The 20,332-nt window shown below is 30.0% G+C and overlaps 2 protein-coding genes and 1 non-coding gene across 4 annotated transcripts; 1 reads left to right on the top strand and 2 right to left on the bottom strand.

Moving 5' to 3' along the window:
• Window positions 1-3,637: 3,637 nt before the first annotated feature.
• LOC107416895 (frataxin, mitochondrial) lies at window positions 3,638-6,908 on the top strand. The gene is made up of 5 exons (XM_016025446.4): window positions 3,638-3,929; window positions 4,224-4,296; window positions 4,689-4,736; window positions 4,814-4,908; window positions 6,433-6,908. The coding sequence occupies exons 1-5, from the start codon at window positions 3,679-3,681 to the stop codon at window positions 6,560-6,562; spliced, it is 597 nt and encodes a 198-aa protein (XP_015880932.3). The 5' UTR covers window positions 3,638-3,678; the 3' UTR covers window positions 6,563-6,908.
• A 1,822-nt stretch (window positions 6,909-8,730) lies between these two features.
• Window positions 8,731-11,187, bottom strand: LOC107416946 (ATP-dependent RNA helicase DRS1). Of its 2 annotated transcripts, none has more exons than XM_048472640.2 (3): window positions 10,311-11,187; window positions 9,800-10,067; window positions 8,731-9,203 (listed from the first exon to the last, which is right to left on the bottom strand). In XM_048472640.2, the coding sequence occupies exons 1-2, from the start codon at window positions 10,902-10,904 to the stop codon at window positions 9,801-9,803; spliced, it is 861 nt and encodes a 286-aa protein (XP_048328597.2). In that variant the 5' UTR covers window positions 10,905-11,187; the 3' UTR covers window positions 8,731-9,203; window position 9,800. The 2 variants fall into 2 exon arrangements, with proteins under 2 accessions (XP_048328597.2, XP_015880980.3); XM_016025494.4 differs by having other exon boundaries at window positions 8,731-9,115.
• A 4,166-nt stretch (window positions 11,188-15,353) lies between these two features.
• On the bottom strand, window positions 15,354-15,435 carry TRNAS-UGA (transfer RNA serine (anticodon UGA)). Its single transcript has one exon. It is a non-coding gene; the product is annotated as a tRNA-Ser (tRNA).
• Between the last annotated feature and the right edge of the window lie 4,897 nt (window positions 15,436-20,332).

Here is a 20,332-nt window from a genome sequence, read left to right as displayed (position 1 = left end):
ACTTTTAGACTTTAACTAATGGCCTTTGCAAGAAAGGGAGGCTTCCAGAGGAAAAAGACGAGGAAGAGGAGGAGGAGGTTAAACTCCTCTTCATTCTCTATCAGGATGCAATCTCATATGGTCGAAAAGAGTTTTCATAGAGAGGAAATTATTTCCATGCAGGCAACAAACCGGCAACGTCAAATCATTAGAGGCGTTGGTTGTTGTTGTAATCAGTGAAGCAAATGTCGTTGACACTAGTAAAAAGTCATCGATACTGTCGGTTGTCGACCACCTCCGACACCGAAAAGGGGGGGGGGGAAAGAGTTTCTGTCATGGGTGTTGCTGGAATGTCGTCGGATTCGATGGGTTTCGCCTGGAAACGCAGGAGTCGGTCGGGATTTTGTTTTTTGGGTGGATATGGTGGAAAATCCGGTGGAGAAGTCGGCGAAAAGTCGTCGGGTTTCGGTGAATTTTTCGAGGAGATGTCGGTGGCTGTGATTCTGAGATCTGATATGTTATGAATTTATTTCCCTGGTTGGGTTGGTTGTGATCTGGCAAAGAAGAGAGGGAGGGAAGACGAAGGGAAGAGAGGAAAAAGAAAAAAGGATAAGAAAGAAATCTTTCTTCCACGTGGGGGGAAGGAAAGAGAAAGAAAAAAATAAAAAAATAAATAAAATATGATAATATTTTATAATAAAATAATATAAAATATAATAGGATAATATTTTATAATAAAATAATATAAATAATAATATGATAATATTATATCATATAAAAGATAATACATGATTTTTTTATATGTAGTATTTTAATACACATCTCTTTATTTTTTTATTTTTTTTATTTTTTTTATCTTAGTGTTTAATTTAATTTTATTTATTTTTTTAATAAATTTGATTTTATCTATTTAAAAATAAATAAATAACATTGTTAGTTTTTTTGTTATATAATATATAAAAGTTTAGTATATATGTTTAATTGGAGAGTATTTTATTATATTTTATTATTATTGTATTTTAATTATTGAATTTTTATATTATTTTATTATATTAATTATTGTATATCTCAAAATTTGTATTCTAAATTAAAAATTTACAGTTTCCGTAATCTTATCGATATATATCGACATTTCCATCGATATTTCTGTAAATTTATACCTTCGATATTTTTATCGACATCGATATTTTCTTCAATGGTTGTAATAGTGGTGGTGGTAGTCGTAAAGTGAGTGGCGGCGGCGGTTCTACACTTATTACTACTCCGATTCTGATCAGTTGGTTGAAAGTATTGAGAGTGCATTCTCATGTGTCCGTCGAGTGCTTTTCCAGATTTGAGAACCTGGCTGCGTAATTCACACACTTGAGTTCCAACAACTACTCCAACAGTACCAACACCTTATTCTTCTTCTTCATCCTTGATCTTGCTGTTAATTTTCTTCTTCTTGATTTTGCTGTTGCTTTTCTTCCTCTCCCCTCTTTCTCTTATAACTCTCTGCATGTCTCTCTCCTCCCTCTCACATCTTTGTCTCTCTCTTTCTCTGTCTCTATCCTCTTTTTTTTTTTTTTTTTTGTACTCTTTCTTTCTTTCTAACGGTCTAATCTTCTCTGTCTCTCTCCTCTTTCTTTTTTTTTTTCTCCTTTTTTTCCTCTTAACTTTTTTCCTCCATGTTTTTTTGAGTTCCAAACAAAGCCTAAAACTTATAAAATTACTGATTTAACCTTGGTTGGCAAGCACGTGCATGACACTTGATTATTCCGTCATACATTTTTAACAGAAAAATCAACTGTGCAAGCAAAATGGAAGTTTAGGGTGCAGATTGACAGGAAAAAATGTTTAAGGTGTAATTTGTTAACCTCAATAAAATTTGGAATCCATGGCTGTCAATATCTCTAACAAAAAAAGATATGAGTGGTAAAAAACTTGAATTTAAAAATAAAAAATGAATAAAATAAAATTAATTAAGAAATATATATATGAGTATATGTGTGTGTGTATATATATATATTTATATATATATATATAGAGAGAGAGAGAGAGAGAGAGTAAATCTCTTATGCAGGAATCCTGAGCAAATTTTTGGCTTAGAAATACAAGAAAAAGGAAAAACATATGGAAAATATAGAAAATGAAAAGAAAAGAAAAAAGAAATAAAGATTTAAGAATATGTATAAAATACAAAAATTAAAGGAAAAATAAAGACATACAATATATAAAAAGGAAAAAAAAAGAGTTAAAAAAAAGATGAATAAAAAAGAGAAGGAAAATAAAAAATTGAAAAAGAGAAATGGATAAAATTGAAAATACATAAATGAAGAGTGAGAGAAGAAGAACTAAAAGGCATGCTAGATAAGATAAAATCAATAATTAGAAAGAAAAAAAGCTTTGAGTTAAAAATATGAAAAGATATAGTTTGAAAAAAATGAGTAAAAATGCCAAAAAAATATGGCTAGACGAATAATAGAAAAAGAAAAAAAAAAAGAAAAGAAAAGAAAAGAAAAGGACATGATAATAAAAAAAAATAGATAACGAGTTTAATTAAAAAAAAAAAAGAGATATAAGGAATTAAAAAAATGAATTTAAAAATGAAAAATAAAATAAAATTATATATGAGTATATATATAGAGAGAGTAATTCTCTCATGCAGCAACCTTGAACAAATTTTTGGATTAGAAAGCAAAAGTAAAAGGAAAAAAATATGCAAAATATGGAAAATAAAAAAAATAAAGCTTTAAGAAAAAAAAAAAAATATATATATATATATATATACGTAAAAGCTGAGTAAGAAAAAAAGATGAGTAAAAAAGAGAAGGAAAATAAAAGATATAGAAAAAAAAAAAGGGGATAAAATTGAAAATTCATAAATAAAAGGAATAAAGAAAAGAAGAAGAGAAACTTTCCGTCCAATAATCCATCTAATATAGAAGGGAGTGATTTGGATGAAAAGTTTTATATCCTTTCCTTTTTTTCCTCCACAGCAAACAATCATAACATCTTCTATACTTCACTTTTCTATCCATCCCTACCGTTTTATCCTTCCATTTTTCCATCATACCAAATAAAGCCTAAATGTGGGCAACTTGTTTCCCATGTTTGCCGAAACACTAATTGCATCTATATTATTATTAAAAATACAAATATCATGAGATTACATTATTGCATTTTTTTCGGCTAAAAAAAAAAAAAAGAAAATCCTTATGAGTTGACATGTTTTTAAAAGATACAAAAAGAAGTATATGTATTTTATTGAAAGTACAAAAATTATAAGTTTAGTTAACATGTTTTGTTAACATTTAGTCTTATGCATTTAGATTTAAGATTAGAAATTAAGGCCAAAAAAAAGAAAAAAAACAAATGATCTTGCTGTATCAATTAACATGATGTGATTATTATTCTAACTTTTATTTCTAAAAAAAAAAAAATATTATTCTAAAGAAGCATTTTGCTACAAAGATTTTAAATTTGAATAAGAACAAAATAAAAATAAACATAAACATGAGCGTTTTACCAAATGATCCTCAAGGAAAAGTACTTACCTTGGGCCAATAACAGATTCAGAACCCAAATCCATACATGATGGGCTTGTAGATTAAGATGGTAACAATTTAATCAGCCCAGAATTGCGAACAATTATCCAGATCGGGCTTGCTCTATACGAAAGCCTTATCAAAGACGAGCCTGCTCTTGCACTGAAACGCCATGGCTTCGAAGCTGCTTCAGCTGAGAAGGCTACGGAGGCTCCTCAAGCTTCCACCTTCTTCATCTTCTCCGTCTCATCCTTCTTATTGCTCGAATTACATGTCGCTTTCTTGTATTCCACAAGCTTCGCGATGTTTCGACATTTCTGTGAATACGCATAGACCTTGTTATTCGGTCGCTTCTAGAAGCTTCTGCTCCCGACCTCTGAATCTCGATGGAGAATCTCAAGGCCCTGCTGCCATCGATTATCGGTATGTATTCTTCTATTAGCAGATTCTCTTTGTTTTATGGAAAAGAAAGAGAAATTTTATAAGGAACTGTGTTCATTTTTTTTTTATTTTTTTTTGGGGGGGCCGAGAATGACAAATAAAAGAAATAAAAATATCAAGAATATTTTCCATAAGAAATGAAAATTGAGGTTCAAATTATATAAAAGTTTCGCACTTTTTAAGGATTGGTATGGAAATTATATGAGCAATCGAATGAATTTGTAATTACTAAGAAAATGTAATTATGAATTTCTGCTAATGATTAATGTGATACAGTTCTTTGCTGCAGGAGGATGAATTTCACAAGCTAGCGGATTCAACTATACATGATCTTCAAGAGAAACTGGAGGTAATTCTCTTCGTTGGTGTCCTTTTTTGCTTTACTTATATGTTCATCTTCTTGAAATGATTCGTCCCATTAGTTCAAGTGTTCAACATTTGCTTACTTTAAGATTCGTGATTTTTGTTTAAGCGCTCTAAGTTTAGAAATATTTGTTGTTTGGTATATTTCGCAGTAAATACTAGTTCTTCTGCTTACCCATTTCATGCTTTCTAAGAGTTTTTAAACACGTTTTTTTATTAGTTTGATTCAAGCTTATAGTAGCTAGAAGATGTGTTCCTTATATTACTTTTGGTTAATCCGCAATTCATATTTTTAAAGTGTATTGCAGTAAGAGCTTCATAGGTACTATGAATCTGTGATCTTAATTCTCATGTTTTAGCTTTTGGGGTGCTTGACAGGAATATGGGGATAATGTACAAGCCGATGGCTTTGACATTGATTATGAGGTGAGACTGACTATACCCTTCAGAATGTTATGGAAGGTAATCTGCTTAAACTAATAATAGTGCTCTGAATTTGGCAGAATGAGGTGTTAACTTTAAAACTCGGGAATCTTGGAACCTATGTGTTGAACAAACAAACACCTAATAGACAACTTTGGCTATCTTCCCCAGTGAGGTATGCTCTCTATTGTAGAATTATCTCCAAATTTTTAAGTTTTGTAGTACTAGAGATTCACTATGTAACTGTGTTTATAAAGTTTCAACATGGATAGTTTTTCCAAGTGACACTTTTCATACTGTGGTCTCATGTCTTTCCATTATATGGATTGCATGTTGTTAAAGTTTACTTTCTTTAGATGTGTACAGCTGAATCAAAAATTTTTTATGCATTTATAGCATAGCCGGAGATATGGTCAGCACAAATTTATTAATCCTGAAAATAAAATATATGTCTAAAAAGGGCCTATATTTAAAATTTTCTTGTAATGTTAAGTTCAGAAGTTCGTGGCCTTGTGCTAAGATTTTTGGTTGTTTTGTTGACTGGTATAAATTTAGAATCACATAGTTGGCGAGAATAACTTAATGATTTCTTGAAACATAGGAAGCCATGATGTATAGAATTTAATTGTAAAGGAGGCATTAAAATTCTACGTAAGGGTGAAGTTGGGTGATTTCTGGTAACAGGTAAAGATAGTGCTAAAAGTGTTCAATGATAAATAATTTATTTATGTATTATACATATATGGTAATGTAAGCTCAAAGCCCATGTCTGTGGATGTTATATACTTGGAACACAATTAACTGCTGAAAACATGTTTCACCTGCAAAAATTGATTGAAAATCATAACCAATTAAGGGATCATAAAGTGAAAAGGATAATACAAAGGTTGAACAATTACATTTTACCCATCAAAGTTGGCCATATGTTATATTTTTTCAAATGTATATGTACGTTGAAGGAATTTTGTATATCAGAATATTTGAACTCTGATACTGAAGATAAAAAAATTGAATAAACTTGTCCTAACAAGTCATGCTGTTCAGCAGTCCTCTGTCTCTTTATCTCTTTCTTGACATCTGTGTGTGTGTGTGTGTGTGTGTGTGTGTTCCTCTGTCTCTTTATCTCTTTCTTGACATCTCTGTGTGTGTGTGTGTGGTGTTCCTCTGTCTCTTTATCTCTTTCTTGACATCTATGTGTGTGTGTGTGTGTGTGTGTGTGTTTTCTCCATTACAATCAGTAGGTCGAAATCTATTATTAGTTGTGTGTTTTCTCCATTACAATCAGCAGGTTGAAATCTATTATTAGTAGTCATCTTTGGGACATTCATAGGGCTTGTATGTACCTTTAGCTGTAGGTAATAGGTGTGAGCATTGTTTTCTTAGTACATTCAATATCAAAGAGACATTTACAAAAGTTGTTGTTTCTTTCTTCTTGAAGAGGACGATAGCTCCTTGTAAACTTCCTATGCAGAATAAATATAACATTTATTAATCTGGCACTAAACCTCTTCTTGGTTATTTTCAGTGGCTTTTAGACTTATATCCATTGAGGGATGCTTTATAAACATCAGAAATATTATGACAAACTGTATCATTAAGATGTGAATTTGGTCGTATGTAATAATGGCCTTAAACTCTGTCTTGACAATCTTAATGTTCAATTATTTATTTTTTATCAAGATTATGTTTTTTCATGCAGTGGTCCTTCCAGATTTGACTGGGATCGGAATGCCCAAGCTTGGGTTTATAGGCGGAACAAAGCAAATTTGTTGAAAACTTTAGAGAGTGAGTTGGAGCAACTGTGTGGTGAACCCATAAAGCTTTCTTAAACCGTCCATGCTATGAAATATATCAAAGTTACTTCTTGGAAATTTAATATTTCTGAACTTCTTCACAGTTTTATAGGGAATGAACACTCATTCCATCTACAGTAAGAAACTAGTTTTCCAATTACCACTAATGGGGATGTAATCTCTTTATGGGTCGTTTTAGAAATCCTTGTTCAGTTCACTCGTTAATTGTTTTATTATTTCCTGGTGAAGATGGGGTGACCTATTGCTCTTAGTTGCTGTGTTATTTTTATTTTTATTTTCATTTGATATATGTGACGACAATAATTGATAAACAAAATTTATGCTTATGTGGAATGGAAGTTGCTCATAATTTCTTGTTTAATTTTGGAAGTACCATTAGTTGGGCAATGCGTCATTTGATGTATTACAGACTAGCAGATAGAAAAACATGTTCTCCAATTGGGATAGGAGATTGAGACACTCATATGTGTCAATTAAATCGGGCTCTCTCGAAGAGGGGTCTCAATCTCTCATGTTATTCGTGGTTATATAATTCAATTAGGTGATGGAGCGGTTTGTCTATTGCCAAATTTGGACCAGCAACATTGTAATTTGAATACTAAGAATTATTGAAAGGAATTCAGATGGCACCAAAAATGCCGCTTGTCATCCACATGTATTAAGGAATAATGTAGCAGCTATAGACGAAAATAGCATGGTGGAGCATCATTTGGAAATGGCATAATATTTTGATGATTGGACTAGGAAGCTGCGATTTTAGTGCGCGCTTCTCTTTGTCCCTTTCTTCACCCCAAGACGTTATTTTGGAAAATGAGGTGGCTCTTTCAAGGTCTCCAGGGGGCTTTAGAAGCAACGAGGATTATAGACCTTTTCTTTTAGTTGGCCTCATTTCAAACCTATAATTTTATATAATTTGACAAGCTATTTTGAATATGACCTATTCACTGATTAAATATTATATAATTCTTGTCCATGTTAATGAGCAGTGAGTGTCTCCATGAATTATTGATTTGAACAATTTTTGAAGCTAAAAAAGGAATTATTTTTTTTTTTTTTTTAAAAAAAAGTGAGCATGGTCAATAATTGGACGTGAGTGCTGTTATTAAAATTGATCAACATTTTGAATGTAAAAAATGTGATCAATAATTGGGTGATCCATAAGTCTAAAATTATTGCATTTTTGTTATTACGTGTTCCACTTTTTTTTATCTCTGTTATTCCATAGGTTCAATTATAAGATTAATAGTGCTTAAGTATTCTCTAAATAGGAATAATGAGCCGAAAGTAGCAACCAAACTGTGTAAGAACATCTTGTATTCACTATTCTGCTATTGTCTCTCAAATATGAGACGTGGGAATTTAGATGAACCTCCATCGTCCAAGGCTCGAATAAAACCGCGTCGCATTAAAAACTTTAAAAAAACGAATATATATGCTTTATCGCATTAGGAACCAATTTAGTAATAAATTCTTGTGTCACTGTCACACGTATCACGAAGTCCAACAGAATGCTAAAGACTAACCAGAGGCCTCTCACAATATCTTCCTGGTGGTTTAGAAAATTTTTCTTCAGAAGCGTATAGCTCACCACCACACAAAACCATTCCTCAAAACACTCAACAATTCTCAGCCACAAGAAGCAAAAACCCACTTTGACTCTTTTCTTTCTGTTTTTTCAATATCATCCAATTGATTAAAAACGTTCCTTGGTAACATCTCTAAAACAAACTTTGATTTTTTTATTTTTATTTTTATTTTATTTTTAAAGAAAAGATAATTAGACAAATGTATTGGTCGCCGAGCATGTGGTATACATACTGAGAGCTTCCCTCAGCCACAATCTCTTCTGAGGTAGGTAAAGCTCTATCAAATCATTTTTCATTAAAATAATAATCCTTGATCATGATCTACATAGACTCTTCCCAGTTTCAATAAAGTTGAATTCCTATATCCCCATAGTTGATGTGATGGCCGGCCATAAGATATACATTATTTTAAACAAAAATAACATAGAAATATACTAAAAAATTTGTTCCTATTAATTTAATCACGGAGAAGGCCATTAGCTCCAAGATATTTTCGCTAACCAAAGCAATTTTTAAAAAAAGAACCACCACAAAATATCTCCTGAACCATTATGAAACACATTCATAATTAATTAAGCAACAAGAAAAAGCAGAATATGAAGAACCCAATCAGGATTCATCTTATCAACAATTAATGTTTATCTGCTTAATAAGCCAAAGCTAATCCGTATAATCAACCAGTCTAAGAAAAAGTAATCCACTAGCTGAAGTAGCTACCATAAAAAACCATTCAGTCTCCATAATAGACCAGAGAGGTGCAGGAAAAAGTGTGGCAAATGAAACAAGCACAGTATTCCCATAACTGGTTGGATGACTCACTGGGATATAAGGCTACAAGGGATGACACGCATTGTAAAATATCACAATAGTAGTAGTGTTACAGAGACGACCTCCGTCCACATGCATTACCAGAGGTCCCCCCACCTAGAGCTTTATGATAGACTTGCGTGCCTTAAGGTTAGCCATGGCATTCTTCTGACACCTGCCATTTTTAGAATTGGTGATCACGCTCCATACATCAATTGGACGGTGTCAAGTCTTTTCTAGACTCAATAGCAAAGCTTCACTGACTTTTTTGGGATAACCCAATTGCATAATCGAGGAAGAGGAACACAGTGATCAAATTCAAATTTGAAACCCCTTTGGGTGAAAGAATCACAAACAATATCAAGAACATTGATTTTTCTTTTGCCTATTTCGAAATTAGGCCAAGTCAAAATCGCCAACTAAAAAGTGCAAGTTATATTGTATATTTATCCTAACACAACGTAAAACTAACTAACAAACACTACGTCTTCAAAAGATTTCATTCTTACATTTTTACACAGCAGAATTTAGAATAATTCATTATCGCATACTTTGTCAGCCAAAGCAATTAAAACTTACATGATTCTTGAAAATTAGGCCTGAACAAAAAGCAATAAGAATTTACTTTCCAAACTCGGATCCCACAAAAATATACAGAATATATGTAACAATAGAAATCACAAAATACAATCTCAGAAAAAGCATATGTATCAAATTTAAATGTAAACGTTCTCTTGATTTAAATACATATTTAACTACTTGTCAAATCAGGATCAGTTAAAAGTTAAGCACTGTGTTATGTCAGAAAGAGAGCAAGGTACATTGAAGAAAGAAAAAAAAAGAACCATCAACGTACTACCTCAGATCGAACGGTTTGGAGACGCCGGAGAATTAAGATCAATGGCTCCAGATTGTCTGCTCAGTTCTCCGTTATCTTGCCGGTGAAATCTCTTTAGCGAGTCAACAACAGTCGGAGCTCGCAAACCGGTTTGGGCTTGACCGGGCCGATCCGTTCCGGTTCTACGGTCTTTCAAGGGCCTCGTCATCGTGTAGTCTAAAGGAGTGGTTGCTTCGCCGTCAGTTCCAGACGAATATCTCCGTTGCGAAGATGAACGACCGAGATCTTCCTGCGATATTGATACGCATTAATCATACTGATTCATTTTGTTCCAAGGAAAAATATTCGGATTCATAAATTTAACTCATCGAAGACAAACACAGTCTATTTCTTTCCATTTTTATTTTTATGTAAAAAAAAAAAAAGAGCATAAAAGAGAAGCCAAATGTTTCGCAGAAGCAAAATAGTAAGTTGAAATTGTGAAAATGCAAATAAAATAAGGGAAAGCAAAAGAAATCTAGCAAATAGAGACCTGAGGTGGAAGAAGATCGGTCTCTCGCAATCGCTTCAAAGAAAACACTTGAGCTGTTTCAGAAACTTCGCCACCGCCATTGTTAAACCTGCTCACGGACTCTTCGCTACTCGAAGAGCTTGCAGCCGGTGGAGGCGGCGTCGAAGTGGAAGACCACGGCACCACCTGATTATCCGCGTCTTCTTCATCATCATCGTCACCATCACCAACCGCCTCTTCTTCATCCTCTTCCCCATCATCAGCACCATCAACATCATCATCATCGTCATCGTCTCCATTTAGATCATCATCATCATCATCATCGTCTCCAGTGTCAATCTCATCTTCATTGCCTCCTTGGCTCTCTTCCTGTTGACCTCTATTTCTGACTCCGACAACGCAGTTTTCGCAAACCGAAACTGTAACGCCGAGTTCGGCACCGGAAGCTTTCCATGGCGTCGGAGCCTGACAGGCGTGGCAGAGAACGCTCCTGGTATGTCTAGCCACCAGGAAGTTTGCTCCATGGACCTTAACGTCGCAGGTCCAGCATAGGCTCGCCTGATCCGATTCGCAGTAGGTCCTAGCCAGACCTTTGCACAGTTCGCAGTTCTTCATCTCTTTTGTAATATTCCTTTTTTCTAATTTTCTTTTCTTTTTTTTTTTTGGCTCTCTGTTGCAAGGTCTTAAGAGTCCGCTTGGAGTCTTTGGAATTTCTCTCTCTTTCTCTCTTAACTATTTTCTCTCTCAACTGCAAGTACAAGATGAGTGGAAACGGAGGGGAAAAACAAAAGGGGGCAACTTGCAGCCATTTATAGAAACATCCCTGCTTTTCCTTCAAATCACGAAATTACTTTCCTGGGTTCAAGCCCTCGACACCTCAGTTCCCCTCTTATTTTCCTCTAATTTTTTCTTCTTTTTTGTTAATTCTTATTTAAGAAAATTTAATAAATGCGGGTCAGTTCCGCGCTTGTACAATAAATTTTAGAAGCAAGATAAAAAATAATAATAATAATAAATAATAAATAAATTATTATTATTATTATTATTATTTTATCCTTAACGAGGTAGATATTAATGGAAAATATGCCATTGACAAACTCAGTAAGACTTTCTTGTAGTGGAGTGGCTTAGTAATTAATTTCAGGCTACATTTGCTTGTATATAAAACGCTCTTTCTTAAGAGTTAAGAGTCTATACATATCCAATCACTAATTTGAATTTCTAATTAATCAGATGTTAATAATTAAATTAATATGGAATTTGTTTAGTTTGATAAGAAACTTTTAATTTTTGACAAAGAAAGCCTAAGTTCAAATTCCACTATTGCTTAAATATATATTTAATCTTACCTTCCATATTATCCAAAAATAAAAAAATATTAAAAAGTTGTAGTTATACTATCAAATAAATTTTATACAATTTCATTATAAATTTATTTTTTTCCATTTAAAAATACTATTAAAGATAATTAATAATTAAATATATTTGTATTCAGATATATATATATATATATATATAATTGAATATTTCAAATATATTAAGAAATATATGATTGATCATCTTAAATATATTTAAAACTACAACTCGAACGTTTTTATATATAAATATTTCAAATGTGTTTAGAAATATACATTGAACTTTTTAAATGTATTCAGAAGTATGCAACCAAATGTTTTTAAATACGAACATCTTAAATATATTCAAAAGTTTGTAACTAAGCATTCCAAATGTGTTCAGATATATATGACCAAACATGTTTAGAGACGTTTATAATTTGAAGACCGAATATTTGTATAAATAAATATCTCAAATATATTTAGAAGTATGCAGCTGAACATTTTAAATACATTCAAAAATATGCAATCAAATATTTTCAAATACAGACATCTTAAATATATATTTAGAAGTTTGTAACTGAACATTTCAAATATGTTCATAAGTATACGACCAAATATTTTTAGAAATGTTTATAATTTTAAGACTGAATACTCCAATGAATGTATCTTTTTATTGTTTAAAAGTGTTATAACTGGAAATAAAAGTTTATGAAATTTTAATAACTATCAATTTTGTCCAAAAACACTATGAAAAGTTTTCATGGAGTAGTGCTTGATTTATGGAAAAAAAAAATATATATATATATATATATATATATATATATGTATTTTTTTTTAACTTAGTTAAGTCTCTATGAATTATGAGTATTTTAAGTATTAGAAATTTTTATAAAATTATTTAATATTTTTTATATATTTAAATGATAGTGTATAAATAATGATATTGAATAAAACTATTTTAGATTTATAAAAAAATTTCTCAAAATAATTCTTCAATAAAATAATAATTAATTTTAATTATATATATATATATATATATATATATATATATATATATATTTACTACAATACATGTATCCTAGAATTATTAGTATTACACACTTTGCTGGAGTTTAAAATATAAAGCTACGATAATTTAGAATAGTTCAAGACTTTTAAGGCTTAGTTTGATAATAATTCAAGGGTTCTAGATTTAATCATGAAATAATTTGTTATTATTTAAACCTATGGTAAAAGTATAATAGGGTTGATTATTCGAGAAGTTTGGATAATAATTCTAAAATCAGGTTCTAGAATGATTTAAAAAATCCAAAATTTTTATAATAAAGACATACAAATTTAAATTTCTAAAATACTCTTAATTAATTAATATAATACCATATCATATTTACCTTACAAAGAATCATACTTAAATTAAAACTTTCTAAATAAAAACCCAAATAAAAACTGTAATAAAAAGTATACAAATTATTGATGATTTATTATATATTATTTAAGTTTAGTATAAAAAGTATCAAAACATTATTATATATAAATTATTGTATTTTTGTTTAAAAAAAAATCTTATATACACTATACGCCTATTTTAATAATTATAGAATTTATAAGAATTCAATTTAATAAATTATCAAATGTTTACTTATAACTTTTACATGTAATAATATTTTTATTAATATCAAATTTTATTGATTCTTTTTTAAGTATAGCAGAAGTTGATTTTTTCTTAGCAATTTAATTTAGTTTTAGGTTGCCAATGCCATTTAAAAAATATATATATGTATATATATCTATAGAGTGATATATATATTAACTAAAACAAAAATGGAAAAGGAGTGAAGGGGCATAAAAGTAAAAGTAATAAAGAGTCGGAACGCTCGAGAGAGGAAGGAGGGTAGGGGTGAGAAAAACAGCACCAAGGTGGGGGGGGGCTGCTTCAAAGGCTGTGGTTGTTGGTTCTGCCAAGTGTTGGTTCGTGAGGGAACCAAAGCTTTCTGTGGTGTATATATATTATACATATATAATAAATAGCCCCCAACTGGGCCCACTCGGGCCATCGGTTTCTCGCCTCCTTGGTTGGGGCAGGATATTTCTTCTCTTTGCCTCTTATGAAGTTGACGTGTCTTCTACGTGGAAGAGGGGCTCACTGAAAGAGATTCTGATTCGCTGACGTGGCTAGACTCCGTTCAGTGAAAGGCTGAATGCCACCCTACCGCATGGTCCGCACCTGGATTTCTTATTGTTTACTACGTGTTCGGTAGGGAGAAGTGGGGCCCAGTTATTTTTTTGTGGCCGTGATTTTGCGCCTTGCAATTTTGGCTCCCAATACTCTCTCTCTTATCGGTTTGTAAAGAAACAAAAGATGAGGTCCACGTCCACCAAACCAAACGCGTTTTACCTTCTTCTTCTTACACTCTACTTGCTGAATTGGTCTTTTATGAATTATGGGCAGTTATACCACTCCACCCATCGTATCATGTACCTCTCTCTCTCTCTCTCTCTCTCTCTCTCTCATCACACTCGAGTCCCGTGATTCTAGTCATTCTATACTTTTTTTTTTTTTTTTGCTTGTTATTTTTTATTCATCATTTTTTATAGTAATGTTTAAAGAGTCGCTAATTTAGTTTTATTTATTATTCACTCTTTTGAATTTTCTAGTATGTGTGAATGAATCCGCATAAGAGGTTTCAAAGCAACCTACCAAGAGATTTTTTTTTTTCTTTTCTTTTTTTGGCGACAGAAGATGATATTTGATAAACTTTCACTAGTTGAAAGCTTTATGTTGCAAACTACAATTAAAATCCATACGACTTGGTAATTAAAATTTAATAAATAAAGTGGTTAATAAAAACAAGGAAACGCTTTTTTTTTTGTTTGGTTGAACAATTTTGTAACCATTCAATCTTTCACAAGAAAAAAACCCATATGTTACTCTTTTTTTTTTTTCCCCATAAAAAAAAAAAACCTTCATGGTAATGTTTATATTTCTTTAATTGCACTAATTTATGACCGTTAAATCTAATAAAATATCAAAAAAACATACCATTCGGATAACATGTCATTTGGAGCTTTTAACTTGTGGTTGAAATGACCCAAATATTGTAGTTGGATCATTCATGGATTTTCTAACTAAAAAAGGCAAAGAATTTAGATTGAAAATAATAGAGTTACACCAAACTTTTTGTTTGGTGGAAGGACTTCCGTAACGGTGAAATATATAAGTTGTTTAAAAGAGAGAGAGAGAGAGAGAGAGAGAGAGAGAGAGGTGATCCTTGGCTAAAACTTGATGTTTTTCATTTTTTTGAGAGTGAATAGCAAAAAATTAAAAATAAAAATAAAAATTCTTGAAAGAATGATATTAAAGTAGCATGATTTTATTGTTAATTATTGATATATTCTTTGTTTAGTCCTGAAACAGTACTATGGGTTCTTTGAATAAGATGGGAGTGGTAAAAAAAAAAAAGTTGTGAAAGAAGAAATGCATTGTTTTTGAAGTTGAAGTTGACAGCTGAACTGTTCAGTAGAAGACAATCTCAGCCCACTCCCCAGATAATATCATTTTGGGGGTTGATATTTGGATTTGTACATTTTATTATGGGCTGCGAGCCTACTTTTTATCGGTGTGGTGTTTTTCGTTTGAGATGGACCTGATGTCTTTTCTATTTCTAATTTTTGTTTAATTTCAGATAAAAAAAAAAAAAAAACTGGAGGAGGAGCAACTAGCAAAATGCATCGACAGCAGGGTTCGAACCTGCGCGGGCGTAGCCCAACAGATTTCAAGTCTGTCTCCTTAACCACTCGGACATATCGACGGGTATGCCAATTCGGACATTAATTTTTTTTATTACAAGTCACATGAAACAGTCAACTCAGCACATGTGGTGGTCAAAACACTTTTGGCCACTAAAATTCCACCGTCAAACATTGCACCACGATGAAAGCATCATGTTGAAGAAGGAAACTATGAACTTTCTTGAAACATTGACTGGCATGTGAATCCCGAATCCCATCTGGTAAGTTTCGAAGAATTGAAACCCCTTAATGAAGTTTCTAATAATCACTTTTGGTTTAAAAATTTCTGTATAATTTTCAGATAAAAATATGAATCTATTTTTTTAAAGGTTTCTTCAATTATATTTTTGTTTAATCTTTCTTTTTAAAAATTTATTTAGTTAACAAGTCACTTAAACTAATTAAATTTATAAAATTGAACCTAAACTAATTCCTATAGATTGAATTAGGGTTTAATATATGATTGAAGTGCTTCAATTCATTCACTGAGTAGATTCAAAGATGATATTATCAATTTAAAACTATATGGATGAGCAAGTTTGTGTTGCCATATATAGTTCTTTTAAATATTCCTTGTATTACAGTTTGAGCACGTTTGTGTTGCCATATATAGTTCTTTTGAATATTCTTTGTATTACAGTTTTTCTCTCTGATATTTCCATTGGCCAGATTAGGTTTGAGACATTCAATGCCAATGGCACCCACATCAATTTCTAAATAATAATAAAAAGAAGACTATTTGTCATTTTGTTTCAACAATTGGCCATTCAACAAGGAAGGACTAGGTACTATCTGTATATGTCGTACAGATTTTCAATTTATATCAGTTTTAATATGAAAAACCAGGTAACTATGGAAACTATAGCTCGTTAACTACGGACGACAAAAATACATAAACAATATGTAAGTGTATAAATTATTTTATTTATTTAAAAATACAGAAAAGTTAGCAAAAAATATATAAACAGTAAGTTTATCAATTTATTATGCATATGTATAATACGTTATAAAATAAAAAATACCCAATGAAAAATGTGGGTATTAAATATATATTAAAATTAATTATTTTTAATACATATAATAAAAATACAACATTAATAAGATAACAATAGTTTACTATATAAAAAAATCAAAATAGTAAATAATTAAAAGAATAAAAATAAAATAAGAAATCTTTTTTATACACATTTTTTTTATGTTGATGTAAAAGAGAAAAAAATAGTTGAAATTATTTATTTTTTCTGAATACATTTTTTTTATTTGTATAATACAATAATACGTTTAATGTGTGTTTTTAACTTTTCCTTTAAAACATACATGTATTTTTCTGTACATTTAAAATCGATATAGAAAATGAAAGTTTTTCTTGAAAATACATACGTATATGTATTATTCATGAATTTACTAATTAGGATGGAACTATGATTTTTTTGTCTAATTATTATTTGCAAGTTATTCTTAAAAAAAATTATTATGTATGAAACTATGGTTTTTCTTTTGTCTAATTAATATTGGCAAGTTATTCTTAAAAAAAAATTATTATGTAAAAGTAATGTTACAAATAAAAACATGTATTATAACAATCTGTTTTCATTGGTGTATTTGTCATTTTTTTGCTGATATTGTTTTCAATTTAGCCATTAGGCGAGCATGCTTAACATTGGTATTTTTTCGAACCCTAAAGCCAACTGTTTTGAAAAGATATTGGTGGTATGAGAGTAGTTATCATTGCATTTGAATCAAGATTAGACACCAGATAGCCTGCCAGTACATTTTACATTCATCTACATTCGTGGTCACAATTCATCCCTTCCGGTCCAACATTTGGCACACTGTCGACCGACCACACTGGTGGTCATGATCCAACCCAATGGGGTCCAACGTTTTAGTTGACACATTTCTAATTGGATACAAGTTCTGATACCATTTATAACACTCACCTTCACTAGCAGACCTATCACTGTTTGACGATATTGTCTCTAATTTAGGGATTGCACTTGGCAAGAGGTTTTTTCTTTCATGTTTAACTTTGAAATTCTTTCAAATCATAAAGCTAATTGCTCCGAAAAAGCTTTATTTTTATGAGAGAGACTATCATTATATTTAAATTGTCTCCTATACCATATACCCAAGCAATAGGGGATTTGATACCACATGGCCTACCAATGCGCATGCACCTGCCCACACTAGTAGTCATAATAAGCACGCTTCATTTTGGAATTTTTTTCCAAATGTTGAGAGTAGCTATCAACATATTTGAATCATCTTCCATTTCATATTTGATATAGAATTGAACATCAGGTACCTTGCTAATGTGTCTTACATCTGCTCACATTAGTCATCACAAAATACGTAAGATAATAATTTTTAAAAAAAATTCTTTAAAGCTCATAGAATATACAAATTAATATTTGATTAAATTTTATAAAAAATAAATAATATATATAAATATTTACCATACGTAATAAGAAAATTTTATTTAATAGATTTTATTCTATTTTTTTCAATTTAGCTTTTTTTTTTTTGGTTTGAAATATGCATCTAAATTTTTTTTTTCAAGATGTACAAGAAAATGAAATAATATTTGAAATAAGAACTGATAAATTGATCCATATTTTTTTATAAATACAGGTAAACTAATTAGTCAACTCAACAACCTTTTTGTTTGTTTGTTTGTTTGGTTTTTTTTTTTTTTTTTTTTTTTTTTTTTTTTCATTTATCAATGGAATCCTTCAATAGGATTCTTTGTATAATGAAATTCTTTATTAATTCTTTTTTCTTTCTCAGTTAATTCAGTAATGGTAAATCCCGTGAATTTAGATTTGATCAATCCTAATGGATCGTTTTCTTTTACTAATATATATTATATAGTTAATAAAATTATTTAAAAAAAAAGTATAAAATTATTTTTTAAATTAATAAATATTTGTTTATTGATAAATTAATAAATTGTTCATTTATCTATAAATAAATAATCCCTTTAAACGAATACATTTTTTTTAATAGTTTTATGAATATTCATTTATAGATGTTTTACTATAATTTTTTTATACAAAAATATCAATTTTGTTTTGGTTTTTAAATATTATATATGTAAATCTTTTTCTTTTTAAATGTTATTTCTATTATTGAACTATTTTATATTAAATAGAAAATATAAATTATTAATCATGTGTTAAAGAATAAGTAATTATTTTTTGTTTTATTATGAACAATTATAATTTGAATTTTTCTTTTTTAAATGTTTTAAATAGTGCCCCATTTGACCAAATTTTCTAGAACTTTTCTGTATGAATAGTTCTTGTTACAATTTTAAAAAAATTCTATATAATATCATTATTTATACATTACTATTATAATATATAAAAATATAAAATAATTTTATGTAATATTTTTAATAGCTAAATTATCCATAATTCATACCGTCTTTAATTATGTCAAAAAACACTTTTTTTTTTGCCCACAAATAATTTACAAATTAAATATCACTCCACAAAAACTCTTCACAACATTTTTGAAAGAAATTGATGATCATAAAAAGTCCACAAATTTCTCTTTCTGGTTAAAACATTTTTAGGTAACGAAGAGATGTATCCATTGGCGTATTCGTTCTCAAAATTATAAACATCTTTAAAAATATTTGATCGTATACTTCTGAACACATTTGAGATATTTAGTCATATATTTTTAAATATATTTGAGATGTTTGTCTTTGAAAACGTTTAATCGCATACTTCTGAATGCATTTGAGTTGTTTAGTAGTATATTTCTAAACACATCTATGATGTTCATATCTAAAAACACTTGATTGCATAGTTCTAAATATATTTAAAATATTTAATTACATATTTCTGAATACATTTAAAATGTTCAATTCTATATATCTAAACGCAAACATATTTAATTAGTAAATATTCTAAATAATAATTTCAAATGAGGGTAAAAATATAAATTTATAATGGAATTATATAGAGTTTATTTGGTAGTGCAACTAAAACTTCTCTACATTTATATATATATATATATATAGGTTTAGCCACCAAAAAAAAAAAAAAGTCAAAATCAATATTTTGTGATCTTTCTTTCTAGAAGTTCCCTAAGTTGACAAAATCACCCAATCTATTCACTTATAAGATTGAACCTAAATCAAATTTCTATGGACTAAATTAGGGTTTAATACATGATCCAAGTGCTTCAATTCATTCACAGGGAGGATTCAAAGTGGATATCAAGTTGTTACCATCCCCATGGGCAAGTTTATCTTGCCATATATAGTTTTTTTGAATATTCTTTGTATCTCTTTCAATATTTTTCTATACATCTCCAATGTCAGGACTAGCTTTGGAACACCAAATGTCAATAGCACCCATATCAATTTCTAAATTGAAAAGAAAAATGCTATTTGTCATCTTAATTCAAAAATTGCATGTTATTCAACGACGAAATATTAGATATTATCTTTGCATGAAGTACAAATTTTCAATGATATTAGTTTTAATATAAAAAATTAAGCAACACTATAGGAGAGCAATGCTACATGTATCAAATGTTTTTACCAAAATTTTGGTAATAAATTATTTGGTAGTTTTTTCATGGTGTTAAATTAATATTACCTCATATATATTGATAGATAAAGCATTTAAAAGTTGTCAAACCGTAGATATTAAAATTTTGATAAAAAAATTTGATTACTCTAGATTTATCCATTTTTTAAACACCAATGACAGATAAAATGGTTTGAGAAGTTAGAGTTCCTAGGAACCAAACGGAAGAAACTTCCTGAAACTAGCGTCGCAGCCTCAAAACATCAAGTAAAACTCCTTAAATCGCCAAGTGAATGATAGGGAGACTTGGATTATTCAAACCAAGAATAACATTCCTGGCATCATATTCATATCATGCAATGTGTGTATATAT

Source organism: Ziziphus jujuba, chromosome 4, assembly GCF_031755915.1.
Source record: "Ziziphus jujuba cultivar Dongzao chromosome 4, ASM3175591v1".
NCBI classification, from domain to species: Eukaryota; Viridiplantae; Streptophyta; class Magnoliopsida; order Rosales; family Rhamnaceae; genus Ziziphus; species Ziziphus jujuba.
The sequence above is the reverse complement of the archived record's forward strand: the minus strand, read 5'-3'. Positions and strand labels throughout refer to the sequence as shown.

Coding starts and splice junctions, on each gene's coding strand:
- LOC107416895 (XM_016025446.4), top strand. CDS start 3,679: ATGGCTTCGAAGCTGCTTCAGCTGAGAAGGCTACGGAGGCTCCTCAAG. Junction 4,737..4,813: donor GCTTTGACATTGATTATGAG/GTGAGACTGACT, acceptor TGAATTTGGCAG/AATGAGGTGTTAACTTTAAA. Junction 4,909..6,432: donor TGGCTATCTTCCCCAGTGAG/GTATGCTCTCTA, acceptor TTTTTCATGCAG/TGGTCCTTCCAGATTTGACT.
- LOC107416946 (XM_048472640.2), bottom strand. CDS start 10,904: ATGAAGAACTGCGAACTGTGCAAAGGTCTGGCTAGGACCTACTGCGAA. Junction 10,068..10,310: donor CCGATCTTCTTCCACCTCAG/GTCTCTATTTGC, acceptor TCAATATCGCAG/GAAGATCTCGGTCGTTCATC.